The following is a 15,957-nucleotide window of genomic DNA, read 5'->3' as shown; positions in this document are numbered from 1 at the left end:
GTTACAGAATACCATATTACAAGGGTTAGTAACATGGTCAGGGGGACTAGGGCTAGTAACATGGTCAGGGGGACTAGGGGTGTTACAGTAGATCATATTACAGGGGTTAGTAACATGGTCAGGGGTACTAGGGGTGTTACAGTAGACCGTATTACAGGGGTTAGTTACATGGTCAGGGGGACTAGGGGTGTTACAGTAGATCATATTACAGGGGTTAGTAACATGGTCAGGGGGACTAGGGGTGTTACAGTAGACCATATTACAGGGGTTAGTAACATGGTCAGGGGGACTAGGGGTGTTACAGTAGACCATATTACAAGGGTTAGTTACATGGTCAGGGGTACTAGGGCTAGTAACATGGTCAGGGGGACTAGGGGTGTTACAGTAACCATATTACAAGGGTTAGTAACATGGTCAGGGGGACTAGGGCTAGTAACATGGTCAGGGGGACTAGGGGTGTTACAGTAGATCATATTACAGGGGTTAGTAACATGGTCAGGGGGTCTAGGGGTGTTACAGTAGACCATATGACAGGGGTTAGTAACATGGTCAGGGGGACTAGGGGTGTTACAGTAGACCATATTACAAGGGTTAGTAACATGGTCAGGGGGACTAGGGGTGTTACAGTAGATCATATTACAGGGGTTAGTAACATGGTCAGGGGGACTAGGGGTGTTACAGTAGACCATATTACAGGGGTTAGTAACATGGTCAGGGGGACTAGGGGTGTTACAGTAGATCATATTACAGGGGTTAGTAACATGGTCAGGGGGACTAGGGGTGTTACAGTATACCATATTACAGGGGTTAGTAACATGGTCAGGGGGACTAGGGCTAGTAACATGGTCAGGGGGACTAGGGGTGTTACAGTAGACCATATTACAGGGGTTAGTAACATGGTCAGGGGGACTAGGGGTGTTACATGGTCAGGGGGACTAGGGGTGTTACAGTAGACCATATTACAGGGGTTAGTAACATGGTCAGGGGGACTAGGGGTGTTACAGTAGACCATATTACAGGGGTTAGTAACATGGTCAGGGGGACTAGGGGTGTTACAGTAGACCATATTACAGGGGTTAGTAATATGGTCAGGGGGACTAGGGGTGTTACAGGTGATCATATTACAGGGGTTAGTAACATGGTCAGGGGGACTAGGGGTGTTACAGTAGATCATATTACAGGGGTTAGTAACATGGTCAGGGGGACTAGGGGTGTTACAGTAGACCATATTACAGGGGTTAGTAACATGGTCAGGGGGACTAGGGGTGTTACAGTAGACCATATTACAGGGGTTAGTAACATGGTCAGGGGTACTAGGGTTAGTAACATGGTCAGGGGGACTAGGGGTGTTACAGTAGACCATATTACAGGGGTTAGTAACATGGTCAGGGGGACTAGGGGTGTTACAGTAGACCATATTACAGGGGTTAGTAACATGGTCAGGGGGACTAGGGGTGTTACAGTAGATCATATTACAGGGGTTAGTAACGTGGTCAGGGGGACTAGGGGTGTTACAGTAGACCATATTACAGGGGTTAGTAACATGGTCAGGGGGACTAGGGGTGTTACAGTAGATCATATTACAGGGGTTAGTAACATGGTCAGGGGGACTAGGGGTGTTACAGTAGACCATATTACAGGGGTTAGTAACATGGTCAGGGGGACTAGGGGTGTTACAGTAGACCATATTACAGGGGTTAGTAACATGGTCAGGGGTACTAGTGTTAGTAACATGGTCAGGGGGACTAGGGGTGTTACAGTAGACCATATTACAGGGGTTAGTAACATGGTCAGGGGGACTAGGGGTGTTACAGTATATCATATTACAGGGGTTAGTTACATGGTCAGGGGTACTAGGGTTAGTAACATGGTCAGGGGGACTAGGGGTGTTACAGTAGACCATATTACAGGGGTTAGTAACATGGTCAGGGGTACTAGTGTTAGTAACATGGTCAGGGGGACTAGGGGTGTTACAGTAGACCATATTACAGGGGTTAGTAACATGGTCAGGGGGACTAGGGGTGTTACAGTATATCATATTACAGGGGTTAGTTACATGGTCAGGGGTACTAGGGTTAGTAACATGGTCAGGGGGACTAGGGGTGTTACAGTATACCATATTACAAGGGTTAGTAACATGGTCAGGGGGACTAGGGCTAGTAACATGGTCAGGGGGACTAGGGGTGTTACAGTAGATCATATTACAGGGGTTAGTAACATGGTCAGGGGGACTAGGGGTGTTACAGTAGATCATATTACAGGGGTTAGTTACATGGTCAGGGGTACTAGGGGTGTTACAGTAGACCATATTACAGGGGTTAGTAACATGGTCAGGGGTACTAGGGTTAGTAACATGGTCAGGGGGACTAGGGGTGTTACAGTATAGACCATATTACAGGGGTTAGTAACATGGTCAGGGGGACTAGTGGTGTTACAGTAGACCATATTAAAAGGGGTTAGTAACATGGTCAGGGGTACTAGGGGTGTTACAGTAGACCATATTACAGGGGTTAGTAACATGGTCAGGGGTACTAGGGTTAGTAACATGGTCAGGGGGACTAGTGGTGTTACAGTAGACCATATTACAAGGGGTTAGTAACATGGTCAGGGGTACTAGGGGTGTTACAGTAGACCATATTACAGGGGTTAGTTACATGGTCCGGGGGGACTAGGGGTGTTACAGTAGATCATATTACAGGGGTTAGTTACATGGTCAGGGGTACTAGGGTTAGTAACATGGTCAGGGGGACTAGGGGTGTTACAGTAGACCATATTACAGGGGTTAGTAACATGGTCAGGGGTACTAGGGTTAGTAACATGGTCAGGGGGACTAGGGGTGTTACAGTAGACCATATTACAAGGGTTAGTTACATGGTCAGGGTACTAGGGCTAGTAACATGGTCAGGGGGACTAGGGGTGTTACAGAATACCATATTACAAGGGTTAGTAACATGGTCAGGGGGACTAGGGCTAGTAACATGGTCAGGGGGACTAGGGGTGTTACAGTAGATCATATTACAGGGGTTAGTAACATGGTCAGGGGGACTAGGGGTGTTACAGTAGACCATATTACAGGGGTTAGTAACATGGTCAGGGGGACTAGGGGTGTTACAGTAGACCATATTACAAGGGTTAGTTACATGGTCAGGGGTACTAGGGCTAGTAACATGGTCAGGGGGACTAGGGGTGTTACAGTATACCATATTACAAGGGTTAGTAACATGGTCAGGGGGACTAGGGCTAGTAACATGGTCAGGGGGACTAGGGGTGTTACAGTAGATCATATTACAGGGGTTAGTAACATGGTCAGGGGGTCTAGGGGTGTTACAGTAGACCATATGACAGGGGTTAGTAACATGGTCAGGGGGACTAGGGGTGTTACAGTAGACCATATTACAAGGGTTAGTAACATGGTCAGGGGGACTAGGGGTGTTACAGTAGATCATATTACAGGGGTTAGTAACATGGTCAGGGGGACTAGGGGTGTTACAGTAGACCATATTACAGGGGTTAGTAACATGGTCAGGGGGACTAGGGGTGTTACAGTAGATCATATTACAGGGGTTAGTAACATGGTCAGGGGGACTAGGGGTGTTACAGTATACCATATTACAGGGGTTAGTAACATGGTCAGGGGGACTAGGGCAAGTAACATGGTCAGGGGGACTAGGGGTGTTACAGTAGACCATATTACAGGGGTTAGTAACATGGTCAGGGGGACTAGGGGTGTTACAGTAGACCATATTACAGGGGTTAGTAATATGGTCAGGGGGACTAGGGGTGTTACAGGTGATCATATTACAGGGGTTAGTAACATGGTCAGGGGGACTAGGGGTGTTACAGTAGATCATATTACAGGGGTTAGTAACATGGTCAGGGGGACTAGGGGTGTTACAGTAGACCATATTACAGGGGTTAGTAACATGGTCAGGGGGACTAGGGGTGTTACAGTAGACCATATTACAGGGGTTAGTAACATGGTCAGGGGTACTAGGGTTAGTAACATGGTCAGGGGGACTAGGGGTGATACAGTAGACCATATTACAGGGGTTAGTAACATGGTCAGGGGGACTAGGGGTGTTACAGTAGACCATATTACAGGGGTTAGTAACATGGTCAGGGGGACTAGGGGTGTTACAGTAGATCATATTACAGGGGTTAGTAACATGGTCAGGGGGACTAGGGGTGTTACAGTAGACCATATTACAGGGGTTAGTAACATGGTCAGGGGGACTAGGGGTGTTACAGTAGATCATATTACAGGGGTTAGTAACATGGTCAGGGGGACTAGGGGTGTTACAGTAGACCATATTACAGGGGTTAGTAACATGGTCAGGGGGACTAGGGGTGTTACAGTAGACCATATTACAGGGGTTAGTAACATGGTCAGGGGTACTAGGGTTAGTAACATGGTCAGGGGGACTAGGGGTGTTACAGTAGACCATATTACAGGGGTTAGTAACATGGTCAGGGGGACTAGGGGTGTTACAGTAGACCATATTAAAAGGGGTTAGTAACATGGTCAGGGGTACTAGGGGTGTTACAGTAGACCATATTACAGGGGTTAGTAACATGGTCAGGGGTACTAGGGTTAGTAACATGGTCAGGGGGACTAGTGGTGTTACAGTAGACCATATTACAAGGGGTTAGTAACATGGTCAGGGGTACTAGGGGTGTTACAGTAGACCATATTACAGGGGTTAGTTACATGGTCCGGGGGACTAGGGGTGTTACAGTAGATCATATTACAGGGGTTAGTTACATGGTCAGGGGTACTAGGGTTAGTAACATGGTCAGGGGGACTAGGGGTGTTACAGTAGACCATATTACAGGGGTTAGTAACATGGTCAGGGGTACTAGGGTTAGTAACATGGTCAGGGGGACTAGGGGTGTTACAGTAGACCATATTACAAGGGTTAGTTACATGGTCAGGGTACTAGGGCTAGTAACATGGTCAGGGGGACTAGGGGTGTTACAGAATACCATATTACAAGGGTTAGGAACATGGTCAGGGGGACTAGGGCTAGTAACATGGTCAGGGGGACTAGGGGTGTTACAGTAGATCATATTACAGGGGTTAGTAACATGGTCAGGGGTACTAGGGGTGTTACAGTAGACCGTATTACAGGGGTTAGTTACATGGTCAGGGGGACTAGGGGTGTTACAGTAGATCATATTACAGGGGTTAGTAACATGGTCAGGGGGACTAGGGGTGTTACAGTAGACCATATTACAGGGGTTAGTAACATGGTCAGGGGGACTATGGGTGTTACAGTAGACCATATTACAAGGGTTAGTTACATGGTCAGGGGTACTAGGGCTAGTAACATGGTCAGGGGGACTAGGGGTGTTACAGTATACCATATTACAAGGGGTAGTAACATGGTCAGGGGGACTAGGGCTAGTAACATGGTCAGGGGGACTAGGGGTGTTACAGTAGATCATATTACAGGGGTTAGTAACATGGTCAGGGGGACTAGGGGTGTTACAGTAGATCATATTACAGGGGTTAGGTACATGGTCAGGGGTACTAGGGGTGTTACAGTAGACCATATTACAGGGGTTAGTAACATGGTCAGGGGTACTAGGGTTAGTAACATGGTCAGGGGGACTAGGGGTGTTACAGTAGACCATATTACAGGGGTTAGTAACATGGTCAGGGGGACTAGTGGTGTTACAGTAGACCATATTAAAAGGGGTTAGTAACATGGTCAGGGGTACTAGGGGTGTTACAGTAGACCATATTACAGGGGTTAGTAACATGGTCAGGGGTACTAGGGTTAGTAACATGGTCAGGGGGACTAGTGGTGTTACAGTAGACCATATTACAAGGGGTTAGTAACATGGTCAGGGGTACTAGGGGTGTTACAGTAGACCATATTACAGGGGTTAGTTACATGGTCCGGGGGACTAGGGGTGTTACAGTAGATCATATTACAGGGGTTAGTTACATGGTCAGGGGTACTAGGGTTAGTAACATGGTCAGGGGGACTAGGGGTGTTACAGTAGACCATATTACAGGGGTTAGTAACATGGTCAGGGGTACTAGGGTTAGTAACATGGTCAGGGGGACTAGGGGTGTTACAGTAGACCATATTACAAGGGTTAGTTACATGGTCAGGGTACTAGGGCTAGTAACATGGTCAGGGGGACTAGGGGTGTTACAGAATACCATATTACAAGGGTTAGGAACATGGTCAGGGGGACTAGGGCTAGTAACATGGTCAGGGGGACTAGGGGTGTTACAGTAGATCATATTACAGGGGTTAGTAACATGGTCAGGGGTACTAGGGGTGTTACAGTAGACCGTATTACAGGGGTTAGTTACATGGTCAGGGGGACTAGGGGTGTTACAGTAGATCATATTACAGGGGTTAGTAACATGGTCAGGGGGACTAGGGGTGTTACAGTAGACCATATTACAGGGGTTAGTAACATGGTCAGGGGGGACTATGGGTGTTACAGTAGACCATATTACAAGGGTTAGTTACATGGTCAGGGGTACTAGGGCTAGTAACATGGTCAGGGGGACTAGGGGTGTTACAGTATACCATATTACAAGGGTTAGTAACATGGTCAGGGGGACTAGGGCTAGTAACATGGTCAGGGGGACTAGGGGTGTTACAGTAGATCATATTACAGGGGTTAGTAACATGGTCAGGGGGTCTAGGGGTGTTACAGTAGACCATATGACAGGGGTTAGTTACATGGTCAGGGGTACTAGGGGTGTTACAGTAGACCGTATTACAGGGGTTAGTTACATGGTCAGGGGGACTAGGGGTGTTACAGTAGACCATATTACAGGGGTTAGTTACATGGTCAGGGGGACTAGGGGTGTTACAGTAGACCATATTACAGGGGTTAGTAACATGGTCAGGGGTACTAGGGTTAGTAACATGGTCAGGGGGACTAGGGGTGTTACAGTAGACCATATTACAGTGGTTAGTAACATGGTCAGGGGTACTAGGGTTAGTAACATGGTCAGGGGGACTAGGGGTGTTACAGTAGACCATATTACAGGGGTTAGTTACATGGTCAGGGGTACTAGGGCTAGTAACATGGTCAGGGGGACTAGGGGTGTTACAGTAGACCATATTACAGGGGTTAGTAACATGGTCAGGGGGACTAGGGGGTGTTATAGCAGACCATATTACAGGGGTTAGTAACATGGTCAGGGGTACTAGGGTTAGTAACATGGTCAGGGGGACTAGGGGTGTTACAGTAGATCATATTACAGGGGTTAGTAACATGGTCAGGGGGACTAGGGGTGTTACATGGTCAGGGGTACTAGGGGTGTTACAGTAGACCATATTACAGGGGTTTGCAACATGGTCAGGGGGACTAGGGGTGTTACAGTAGACCATATTACAGGGGTTAGTTACATGGTCAGGGGTACTAGGGCTAGTAACATGGTCAGGGGGACTAGGGCTAGTAACATGGCCAGGGGTACTAGGGGTGTTACAGTAGACCATATTACAGGGGTTAGTTACATGGTCAGGGGTACTAGGGCTAGTAACATGGTCAGGGGGACTAGGGCTAGTAACATGGCCAGGGGTACTAGGGGTGTTACAGTAGACCATATTACAGGGGTTAGTTACATGGTCAGGGGTACTAGGGCTAGTAACATGGTCAGGGGGACTAGGGCTAGTAACATGGCCAGGGGTACTAGGGGCGTTACAGTAGACCATATTACAGGGGTTAGTAACATGGTCAGGGGTACTAGGGTTAGTAACATGGTCATGGGGACTAGGTGTGTTACAGTAGACCATATTACAGGGGTTCGTCAGTCAGGTATCAGGGGTATAACAGTAGACTAGTCAGTGATGGCAAGTTGCACTTTCACCAATGGTGAGTCCTGTGTTATTCAAGTTCATGAAATAACTATGGTATGAACACTCAACTAACAGTTTGAGCAATGTCTTTGGCAATGAACTGCAATGTCTTTGGCAATGAACTGCAATGTCTTTGGCAATGAACTGCAATGTCTTTGGCAATGAACTGCAATGTCTTTGGCAATGAACTGCAATGTCTTTGGCAATAGATAGTGTTACAGTACAATAGTTTTTCTCGTGTTGATGTACAATACCAGATGGATCATATTGTCTAGTGGTTCCAGCCCCCTACCAGATGGATCATATTGTCTAGTGGTTCCAGCCCCCTACCAGATGGATCATATTGTCTAGTGGTTCCAGCCCCCTACCAGATGGATCATATTGTCTAGTGGTTCCAGCCCCCTACCAGATGGATCATATTGTCTAGTTGTTCCAGCCCCCTACCAGCAGGATCATATTGTCTAGTGGTTCCAGATGGATCATATTGTCTAGTGGTTCCAGCCCCCTACCAGATGGATCATATTGTCTAGTTGTTCCAGCCCCCTACCAGATGGATCATATTGTCTAGTGGTTCCAGATGGATCATATTGTCTAGTGGTTCCAGCCCCCTACCAGATGGATCATATTGTCTAGTGGTTCCAGCCCCCTACCAGATGGATCATATTGTCTAGTGGTTCCAGCCCCCTACCAGATGGATCATATTGTCTAGTGGTTCCAGATGGATCATATTGTCTAGTGATTCCAGCCCCCTACCAGATGGATCATATTGTCTAGTGGTTCCAGCCCCCTACCAGATGGATCATATTGTCTAGTGGTTCCAGCCCCCTACCAGATGGATCATATTGTCTAGTGGTTCCAGCCCCCTACCAGATGGATCATATTGTCTAGTGGTTCCAGCCCCCTACCAGATGGATCATATTGTCTAGTGGTTCCAGCCCCCTACCAGCAGGATCATATTGTCTAGTGGTTCCAGCCCCCTACCAGCAGGATCATATTGTCTAGTGGCTCCAGCCCCCTATCATATTGTCTAGTGGTTCCAGATGGATCATATTGTCTAGTGGTTCCAGCCCCCTACCAGATGGATCATATTGTCTAGTGGTTCCAGCCCCCTACCAGATGGATCATATTGTCTAGTGGTTCCAGCCCCCTACCAGATGGATCATATTGTCTAGTGGTTCCAGCCCCCTACCAGATGGATCATATTGTCTAGTGGTTCCAGCCCCCTACCAGCAGGATCATATTGTCTAGTGGTTCCAGCCCCCTACCAGCAGGATCATATTGTCTAGTGGCTCCAGCCCCCTATCATATTGTCTAGTGGTTCCAGATGGATCATATTGTCTAGTGGTTCCAGATGGATCATATTGTCTAGTGGTTCCAGATGGATCATATTGTCTAGTGGTTCCAGATTGATCATATTGTCTAGTGGTTCCAGATTGATCATATTGTCTAGTGGTTCCAGCCCCCTACCAGCAGGATCATATTGTCTAGTGGTTCCAGCCCCCTACCAGCAGGATCATATTGTCTAGTGGTTCCAGCCCCCTATCATATTGTCTAGTTGTTCCAGCCCCCTACCAGATGGATCATATTGTCTAGTGGTTCCAGATGGATCATATTGTCTAGTGGTTCCAGCCCCCTACCAGCAGGATCATATTGTCTAGTGGTTCCAGCCCCCTACCAGCAGGATCATATTGTCTAGTGGTTCCAGCCCCCTACCAGCAGGATCATATTGTCTAGTGGTTCCAGCCCCCTACCAGCAGGATCATATTGTCTAGTGGTTCCAGCCCCCTACCAGCAGGATCATATTGTCTAGTGGATCCAGCCCCCTACCAGCAGGATCATATTGTCTAGTGGATCCAGCCCCCTACCAGCAGGATCATATTGTCTAGTGGTTCCAGCCCCCTACCAGCAGGATCATATTGTCTAGTGGTTCCAGATGGATCATATTGTCTAGTGGTTCCAGCCCCCTTACCCACAGCTATTGACAGGGGTTTCCTACCCACAGCTATTGACTGGGTTCTCCTACCCACAGCTATTGACTGGGTTCTCCTACCCACAGCTATTGACTGGGTTCTCCTACCCACAGCTATTCCATCTATGGACTCATAATGACATGAGTTGTTGTAATCTGTCTACAGGGATGAGAGGAGGTTGGTTGGAGTGCACCAGAGGAAGACTTTGTGACAGGACATTTATGGTGAGTCGTCTCCGTGCTGCTTGCTGATGTGTAATCATCAAGTACTTGTCTCTGTCCCCCTCCCAGTTAGGGGGAGTGGTGAGCTCTACAGCAGACTCACACAACTCAATCGCTGGTTGAAAACTGTTTTCTGCCCTCTCCCAAAATATAGAATTTTGTAGATAACTGGCCACAGTGTGTCCTCTGGAAAATGTGTTAGCCGTTGGGGGGTCCCCCTGTTTTTGGGTGTTTCCGAGGCCCCCCCCCCCCACACAAAAACATGTTTACGTTTTGAAAAGCTTGCTTCTGGTGACCTTTTTTAAAAACAAAACAAATTACCCATCTAAAATATTATTTCCACACCCAGAAATGAGCTCAATAACATATTGGTAAAGTGATTCAAGTATACAGGATGTCATATAAGGGTGAGTGTTGCAGCTATCTAAAGAAACACAAGAGATCTTCTTTCTGAAATTACAATGTTTATTTTGACAAAATGAACAGAGGAGCATTTGACTGAACATCCAATTAAAGCCCACTAATTCATGTTCATCACAAACGGAGGGCATTGAAACTCTCTCTAGGTTCTGACAAAAACCTCGTTCTGACATAGTGTACAGCCTTTTGACAGAGCACTTTCAGAAAAATAGGTCAAATGTATCACCCCTTACAGCTTCCAGATATATAGAAGATGGTATGAACGATGTTATTGGATAGGATGGAAGTTCTTTAGTCTCCCGTTGGGCTCATATATAGTTATTCTACGTCTCATTGCTCAGCTTTTCGTGCCTCTTTTCGTGCCTCTTTTCGTGCCTCTTTTCGTGCCTCTTTTCGTGCCTCTTCTCGTGCCTCTTCTCGTGCCTCTTCTCGTGCCTCTTCTCATGCCTCTTCTCATGCCTCTCCCCCTGTAGGATACGTCAGGATGAAACGGCTCAGGTCTTCAAGCAGCAGTGACAGTTCTGACAATGAGAGTGAGTTCACTTTCTGCATAAACTTCATGACTTAAAACGACACGTGATTGTTTTTTATATGTTTTTATACCTGGTACACAGAGCCTTCGGAAAGCATTCAGACCCCTGGTACACAGAGCCTTCGGAAAGCATTCAGACCCCTGGTACACAGAGCCTTCGGAAAGCATTCAGACCCCTGGTACACAGAGCCTTCGGAAAGCATTCAGACCCCTGGTACACAGAGCCTTCGGAAAGCATTCAGACCCCTGGTACACAGAGCCTTCGGAAAGCATTCAGACCCCTGGTACACAGAGCCTTCGGAAAGCATTCAGACCCCTGGTACACAGAGCCTTCGGAAAGCATTCAGACCCCTGGTACACAGAGCCTTCGAAAAGCATTCAGACCCCTGGTACACAGAGCCTTCGGAAAGCATTCAGACCCCTGGTACACAGAGCCTTCGGAAAGCATTCAGACCCCTGGTACACAGAGCCTTCGGAAAGCATTCAGACCCCTGGTACACAGAGCCTTCGGAAAGCATTCAGGACCCCTGGTACACAGAGCCTTCGGAAAGCATTCAGACCCCTGGTACACAGAGCCTTCGGAAAGCATTCAGACCCCTGGTACACAGAGCCTTCGGAAAGCATTCAGACCCCTGGTACACAGAGCCTTCGGAAAGCATTCAGACCCCTGGTACACAGAGCCTTCGGAAAGCATTCAGACCCCTGGTACACAGAGCCTTCGGAAAGCATTCAGACCCCTGGTACACAGAGCCTTCGGAAAGCTTTCAGACCCCTGGTACACAGAGCCTTCGGAAAGCATTCAGACCCCTGGTACACAGAGCCTTCGGAAAGCATTCAGACCCCTGGTACACAGAGCCTTCGGAAAGCATTCAGACCCCTGGTACACAGAGCCTTCGGAAAGCATTCAGACCCCTGGTACACAGAGCCTTCGGAAAGCATTCAGACCCCTGGTACACAGAGCCTTCGGAAAGCATTCAGACCCCTGGTACACAGAGCCTTCGGAAAGCATTCAGACCCCTGGTACACAGAGCCTTCGGAAAGCATTCAGACCCCTGGTACACAGAGCCTTCGGAAAGCATTCAGACCCCTGGTACACAGAGCCTTCGGAAAGCATTCAGACCCCTGGTACACAGAGCCTTCGGAAAGCATTCAGACCCCTGGTACACAGAGCCTTCGGAAAGCATTCAGACCCCTGGTACACAGAGCCTTCGGAAAGCATTCAGACCCCTGGTACACAACACAGAGCCTTCGGAAAGCATTCAGACCCCTGGTACACAGAGCCTTCGGAAAGCATTCAGACCCCTGGTACACAGAGCCTTCGGAAAGCATTCAGACCCCTGGTACACAGAGCCTTCGGAAAGCATTCAGACCCCTGGTACACAGAGCCTTCGGAAAGCATTCAGACCCCTGGTACACAGAGCCTTCGGAAAGCATTCAGACCCCTGGTACACAGAGCCTTCGGAAAGCATTCAGACCCCTGGTACACAGAGCCTTCGGAAAGCATTCAGACCCCTGGTACACAGAGCCTTCGGAAAGCATTCAGACCCCTGGTACACAGAGCCTTCGGAAAGCATTCAGACCCCTGGTACACAGAGCCTTCGGAAAGCATTCAGACCCCTGGTACACAGAGCCTTCGGAAAGCATTCAGACCCCTGGTACACAGAGCCTTCGGAAAGCATTCAGACCCCTGGTACACAGAGCCTTCGGAAAGCATTCAGACCCCTGGTACACAGAGCCTTCGGAAAGCATTCAGACCCCTGGTACACAGAGCCTTCGGAAAGCATTCAGACCCCTGGTACACAGAGCCTTCGGAAGCATTCAGACCCCTGGTACACAGAGCCTTCGGAAAGCATTCAGACCCCTGGTACACAGAGCCTTCGGAAAGCATTCAGACCCCTGGTACACAGAGCCTTCGGAAAGCATTCAGACCCCTGGTACACAGAGCCTTCGGAAAGCATTCAGACCCCTGGTACACAGAGCCTTCGGAAAGCATTCAGACCCCTGGTACACAGAGCCTTCGGAAAGCATTCAGACCCCTGGTACACAGAGCCTTCGGAAAGCATTCAGACCCCTGGTACACAGAGCCTTCGGAAAGCATTCAGACCCCTGGTACACAGAGCCTTCGGAAAGCATTCAGACCCCTGGTACACAGAGCCTTCGGAAAGCATTCAGACCCCTGGTACACAGAGCCTTCGGAAAGCATTCAGACCCCTGGTACACAGAGCCTTCGGAAAGCATTCAGACCCCTGGTACACAGAGCCTTCGGAAAGCATTCAGACCCCTGGTACACAGAGCCTTCGGAAAGCATTCAGACCCCTGGTACACAGAGCCTTCGGAAAGCATTCAGACCCCTGGTACACAGAGCCTTCGGAAAGCATTCAGACCCCTGGTACACAGAGCCTTCGGAAAGCATTCAGACCCCTGGTACACAGAGCCTTCGGAAAGCATTCAGACCCCTGGTACACAGAGCCTTCGGAAAGCATTCAGACCCCTGGTACACAGAGCCTTCGGAAAGCATTCAGACCCCTGGTACACAGAGCCTTCGGAAAGCATTCAGACCCCTGGTACACAGAGCCTTCGGAAAGCATTCAGACCCCTGGTACACAGAGCCTTCGGAAAGCATTCAGACCCCTGGACTTTTTCCACATTTTGTTACGTTACAGCCTTATTCAGAAATGCTGAGGAAATGTTATTTAATACAATCTACACACACTACCCCATAATAAAAAGAGCGAACCAACTTTTTTGACATTTTGATTGGACTCCACCTGTAGTAAATTCAATTGATTGGACATGGTTTGGAAAGGCACACACCTGTCAATATAAGGTTGACAGTGCATGTCAGAGCAAGAACCAGGCCATGAGGTCGAAATAATTGTCCGTAGTGCTCAGAGAGGATTGTGTCGATGGAAGGTTCTCCCATCTCTGCAGCACTCTACCAATCAGGCCTTTATGGTAGAGTGGCCAGTTGGAAGCCACTCCTCAGTAAAAGGCACGACAGCCTGCTTGGAGTTTGCCAAAAGGCACCTAAAGACTTTCAGACCATGAGAAAAAATATTCTCTGGTCTGATGAAACCAAGATTGAAATCTTTGGCCAGAATGCCAAGTGTCATGTCTGGAAGAAACCTGGCACAATCCCTACGGTGAAGCATGCTGGTGGCAGCAGCATGCTGTGGGGATGTTTTTCAGGGACTGGGAGACTAGTCAGGATCAAGGGAAAGATGAACGGAGAAAAGTACACAGAGATCCTAGATGAAAACCTGCTCCAGAGCGCTTAAGACCTGAGACTGGGGGCGAAGGTTCACCTTCTAACAGGACACCGTCTCTGAATGTCCTTGAGTGGCCCAGACAGAGCCCGGACTTGAACCCGATCAAACATCTCTGGAGAGACCTGAAAATAGCTGTGCAGCAACGCTCCCCATCCAACCTGACAGAGCTTGAGAGGATCTGCAGAGAAGAATGGGAGAAACTCGCCAAATACAGATGTGCCAAGTTATCTTCATACCCATGAAGACTGGAGGCTGTAATCGCTGCTAAAGGTGCTTCAACAAAGTGCTGAGTAAAGGGTCTGAATACTTAGTTTAATACATCGTTTATTTTATTTGATAAATTAGCAACAATTTCTAAAAACCTGTTTTTGTTTTGACATTATGGGTATTGTGTGTAGATTGAAGGGGGATACATATTAATTTTAGAAAATGGCTGTAATGTAACAAAATCTGGAAAAAAAGTCAAGGGGTCTGAATACTTTCCGAAGTGTTTGTTGCATGTTTTGCATTTTCATCTTGACAAAAAAAAACAGATCAAACCTGTACCAGGGTTGGTTCAATTTGAAATGAAGCCAGTCAATTCAGCAAGATTTAAAACCTGTACCAGGGTTGGTTCAATTTGAAATGAAGCCAGTCAATTCAGCAAGATTTAAAACCTGTACCAGGGTTGGTTCAATTTGAAATGAAGCCAGTCAATTCAGCAAGATTTAAAACCTGTACCAGGGTTGGTTCAATTTGAAATGAAGCCAGTCAATTCAGCAAGATTTAAAACCTGTACCAGGGTTGGCTCAATTTGAAATGAAGCCAGTCAATTCAGCAAGATTTAAACATGTACCAGGGTTGGTTCAATTTTAAATGAAGCCAGTCAATTCAGCAAGATTTAAAACCTGTACCAGGGTTGGTTCAATTTGAAATGAAGCCAGTCAATTCAGCAAGATTTAAACATGTACCAGGGTTGGTTCAATTTGAAATGAAGCCAGTCAATTCAGCAAGATTTAAAACCTGTACCAGGGTTGGTTCAATTTGAAATGAAGCCAGTCAATTCAGCAAGATTTAAACATGTACCAGGGTTGGTTCAATTTGAAATGAAGCCAGTCAATTCAGCAAGATTTAAACATGTACCAGGGTTGGTTCAATTTGAAATGAAGCCAGTCAATTCAGCAAGATTTAAAACCTGTAACAGGGTTGGTTCAATTTGAAATGAAGCCAGTCAATTCAGCAAGATTTAAAACCTGTAACAGGGTTGGTTCAATTTGAAATGAAGCCAGTCAATTCAGCAAGATTTAAAACCTGTACCAGGGTTGGTTCAATTTGAAATGAAGCCAGTCAATTCAGCAAGATTTAAACCTGTACCAGGGTTGGTTCAATTTTAAATGAAGCCAGTCAATTCAGCAAGATTTAAACATGTACCAGGGTTGGTTCAATTTGATATGAAGCCAGTCAATTCAGCAAGATTTAAACATGTACCAGGGTTGGCTCAATTTGATATGAAGCCAGTCAATTCAGCAAGATTTAAACATGTACCAGGGTTGGTTCAATTTGATATGAAGCCAGTCAATTCAGCAAGATTTAAACATGTACCAGGGTTGGTTCAATTTGATATGAAGCCAGTCAATTCAGGAAGTTTTAAAATGTTTGAAATAAATAGCTACTACATTTCGGTTTATTGAAAAGCCATTGAAAATAAAGGACATTTTTTTTCTCGATTGAATT

General features: G+C 47.2%; 1 protein-coding gene across 1 annotated transcript in view; it reads left to right on the top strand.

Annotated features, from left to right (window-relative positions):
* LOC109882875 (protein Jade-3-like) overlaps positions 1 to 15,957 on the top strand; it is a 73,134-nt gene that overhangs the window by 19,561 nt on the left and 37,616 nt on the right. The window contains exons 2-3 of the mRNA XM_031838132.1: positions 9,968 to 10,026; positions 10,917 to 10,976. Of these exons, the coding sequence (XP_031693992.1) occupies positions 10,928 to 10,976 (49 nt within the window). The 5' untranslated portion in view covers positions 9,968 to 10,026; positions 10,917 to 10,927. The remainder of the gene's footprint in view (positions 1 to 9,967; positions 10,027 to 10,916; positions 10,977 to 15,957) is intronic.

The sequence above is a fragment of the Oncorhynchus kisutch genome, linkage group LG13 (genome assembly GCF_002021735.2).
Source record: "Oncorhynchus kisutch isolate 150728-3 linkage group LG13, Okis_V2, whole genome shotgun sequence".
NCBI lineage: Eukaryota > Metazoa > Chordata > Actinopteri > Salmoniformes > Salmonidae > Oncorhynchus > Oncorhynchus kisutch.
This window is presented reverse-complemented; position numbering and strand designations above follow the sequence as displayed.